This window comes from Grus americana, chromosome Z (genome assembly GCF_028858705.1).
Source record: "Grus americana isolate bGruAme1 chromosome Z, bGruAme1.mat, whole genome shotgun sequence".
Classification (NCBI taxonomy): Eukaryota; Metazoa; Chordata; class Aves; order Gruiformes; family Gruidae; genus Grus; species Grus americana.
This window is the reverse complement of record NC_072891.1, coordinates 10349491-10353329: the sequence shown is the minus strand read 5'-3', so window position 1 is coordinate 10353329 and position 3839 is coordinate 10349491. Positions and strand designations below refer to the sequence as shown.

Here is a 3839-nt window from a genome sequence, read left to right as displayed (position 1 = left end):
CAAAACAGACTATTAATGCTCATGGCAGATGCTTGATATTTCATTTGAATAATTGACATTATTTAAAATAAATTTACTACAGAACTCTGGTAAAATTTGTTGTAAAGTAAATGTGATCTAAACACCTGTTTGTTTGATTGCAAAAGATTATCTGGGGCTGGGATTCAGCGCGAGATCCCCTTCGCACCCAGCCTGTTGACATAGCTGGTGCTTCAGAAGCTGGCCTCCAGCCACGTGTGGCTGACCCGAATAGCCCACAGTGGCAGCAGACTGACCCTTGCACCAGGTTTTGCTGCATCGCCGCAGAAGCCAGTGGTCTCCCGAGCATGGAGAGCTGCCCAGCCACACGCCGTGCAGAAAAGCTGCTGACACAGGCTCTGGGCTCCGTGACCTGCACTGCCCAAGGGCGCTCTGGCAGAGCCAAGCTGCTGCAAGGGGCAGGAGGCCAGCCAAAGGAAGCCTCGGGGCACATTGCAGCCCCATGGCACAGGGGTGGCTGCAGCTCCCGCTGCCTGACAGACTGTAGGACCCCTGTAAGAAGTCACCCTCAAAACAAGGCAGCGACCACAGCAGCACCTCTCACCCCACCAGGTCTACAGCCATCTGCAGGCAGAGTAGGAGGCCTCAGCTGCTCCTGTGTGGGTGACTGATGGCTCGTCAGCATCCTTACCCAGCTGCTGCTGCCCAGGAACCCTCAGGAGGCAGCTCAGGGGGTCTCTAGCTCAAAGCACAACCACTGATTTTGGATCTGCCTCTCCATCAAGGCACCCAGACCTCGGTATCTGGCAGCAGCTAGCACAAGAAGGCAGAACAACCTCTGATGAAGTTAAAACAGTGACAAGTGCCAGGTACATAAATCAATCTGACCTAACAACTGACAGAAAAGCCCTAAGGTCTCAGGTGTGACTGGGGCGACCATCATCATCTCACCAGCTAGCAGCAGGGCAGAGCCCAGCCTCACACGAGCCATCAGCAGGACCTCCCCATGCGCAGGCTAAGCTTTGTTCAAAACTTGACCACAGAGAATGACAGTACCAGAGTCACTAGTGACACATGGTGCCCAAAACAACTTTCAAGTCTCATCACCTCATGTCACTTCTTAGATGTGTCTTCAGAAGTGCCTCTCCCCTCACTCTGTGGTCTTTCCTTCTGTGAACAGCCACTACAGAAACACACTTCCAGCCTTCAGCCACCCAGTGATGTAAATCCAGAAACCTCACTGCCAAAGCAAGAGCAACATCACCAGGGAAGTCAGAGATGGGTATGTCTCTTTGGAAGGAGATCAGCTTCACAGGTATGACTTCCCATCTCCACCTCCCTGCTCTCACCTCTACAACAGTCTCCATAAGCAGAGTGGTTAGTGTAGTGGTGTCAAGAGCCAGCCCTGTGCAGGGACTGTGAAAAAACACACATTAAGACAACAAAAGAGGTTATTTTATTCAGAGGTTTTGTCTAAATAGTTGTTTCTTCACTGGCAAGACTTCTTGCCCCTTCAGGACTGCCTAGTACCAGACAGGGATTTGCTTGGATATTAATTCTGAGAAAACCAAAACAAGCAACACAGTGTCACAGTGTCAGCGTGTCAGCAGTGACGGTAAAGCAGTCTGAGTTTTGTTTCCCAGCTTTTCTGACTAATCAGGAACCCCATTTCCTTGTTTCAAACTGTCACATTTCTCACCTGGGAAGGAAAGCTGGGCAACTGCTTTACCTGCACCCACAAGGACCCACCAGCCTGCTGAATGTCCATCTTAGACAGGTTTTAACTTCAGCTCCACCACCAGAAGCTGGTGAAGCTCAGTGCTATGGGATACAATGCAAGGCAATCTGTCCTGGTCCTACTCATCATCCATCCCCACATCTCCTAAATATTTGCCAGCTACATCTCTCCTCAGCATCATTTTGTTTCAACTAACATTGTTGAGCACCTCACAAAGAATTCCAAGAGTTAACACTGGACCCAAGTTAGATGTTTTGGTCATATAAAGCTAGCAACATAATAGAAAGAAATGCCATCTCCTTTGGGGTCCTGATGAGCTAAAACCTCCTGCTGAAAAACCTAAACTGAAGCAACGAGCCAAGCCTTTTCCCAGTCCTGAAATCCAATGCTCCCAGCTCCATGCTCTAACATGAGTTTGGATCCCTAGGCTTGTTTTTTGCAACAAACCAGAAACGAGCAACAGAAAAAAGCAGCATGTTCCACCATGGCAGCCGCCTGCCCGGAGACCTCTGGCTGTTCTGCCTAATGCAGCGTTCATACGTGCCTACAGGAGCAGGCAGCACCTGGGCGGGCAGGATCCAGCACATTCTTCATCTGCTGAAGCTAAAGAGCATGAGAGATCAGAACCATGACACTGGGAGTTATATATGAGGGTTTTATTAGTTGTTCTTCTGCAGAATCAAAATATTTAGCAAATTAAAGATTCCCCAAGACGGCTGATATTTTATGCATTTAGAACTTGAACAATGTACAACATAATACTTTGAACTATCAAAAACAACCCAAAACCTGATTTCTAGTACTAGATGTTATTATGTAATTCCATAGCAGTGTGAGAAATGGAACTAATGCAGTGAGTATATTTGTTTTAAAGAAAGTGCTTGAAAGAAACCTCCTGCATCACACTGAGTATTATTTAAAAGAAAAAGATAATTGATTTCCTAGCAGGGCATTGTCTTAAATATCCTACAAGCCTGAGGGATTAAGAATACCGAGCCCCAGCTCTCTGCCTTCAGGTTCAAGAACCAACACAAGCTGCAGGTCCAGGTAGAGTTCACAGCTTACCTGCTTCAAGAGAACTTAGACACCACTCAGCTTTGGACACTCATGTCTGGCAGAAGTGTTGGATGCATGGGTAAAAAAAAAAAACCACCAAAAACCAGAAAAGGAACAGCTTCTCTTTATGCATAGCGACAGTTTCTGAACCAGTGTTTTACTAAGTTACAGACTAACTTTCAACCAAAAAATAAAAAACTCCATTGCACTAAAGGTCAAATTTAACCAGTTAATCTGGACTGTGACACAGTCAAGTAATTCAGTACAAGCAGACACCATGAAAGCAGCTTCAAAGAACCAAAGCATCCTAGTTTCAGAACCAACTTAATATTCTTCTGTCCAACTCCAGTGCAACAGTGAGGGGGGGAAACCACTCCCATCTCTACCTATGTACAATTCCAGTAGAGGTTGGGCAGTCTAAGCTCTCCGTGGCCAAGCTGGAAAAAGAAAACTTAGGAAAGGACACTTTAAAAATTTAATTTAAGAAAGAAAGTTGGCTCTCAGTGGAAAGAGAAACACTGGAATGATGCATGTGGGCAGGTTTGCTGAGTCACCCTCCCATGTATGCAAAAAGCCAGACTCCTTCCTGCTGAGAGCAAGTCACACTGGATGTGAAGGTGGCGGGGCTGGTCCTGCTCTGTTGCACGCCGAGAATCCAGGAATGTGTTTTCAGCTGGCTCCTGCACGGGCCATTAGGTCTTCCAAAGCGTTGTGTTGGTCGTTGTTATGTAATAATAAGACCTCCTTAATGTCTTTTAGTTCAAAGCCCATTTCTTTAAATTGACTCATTAGTTGGAGAAGTTCTGTGATCTGAAAAACACAGGAAGTCCATTATTTGCAAGAGAAAAGAGGATCAGTGCTTGGTGGAGGTTTCGCGCAGAGCCAGTCTTCAGCAATTGAACACCCCACGGGGCGGATTCTTCCTCCCCAAGTACAGCCCATTCCAGCTCCCTTTGGAGAACGTCCAGTCACACCAGAGTCAGCAGAGCTCTGGGTGCAGCAGCCCACCGAGCCTCACCTTCAGTCCCCTGTGTCTGCAGTCTGCATTTCCAAAATCCTCTTCAGC

General features: G+C 47.1%; 1 protein-coding gene across 6 annotated transcripts in view; it reads right to left on the bottom strand.

Annotated features, from left to right (window-relative positions):
• Positions 1–2358: 2358 nt before the first annotated feature.
• UBAP1 (ubiquitin associated protein 1) overlaps positions 2359–3839 on the bottom strand; it is a 40114-nt gene continuing 38633 nt past the window's right edge. For all 6 annotated transcript variants that reach the window (XM_054811195.1, XM_054811191.1, XM_054811192.1 and 3 more), the window contains one exon: positions 2359–3583. In XM_054811195.1, coding sequence (XP_054667170.1) covers positions 3443–3583 — 141 coding nt within the window. In that variant the 3' untranslated portion in view covers positions 2359–3442. The remainder of the gene's footprint in view (positions 3584–3839) is intronic.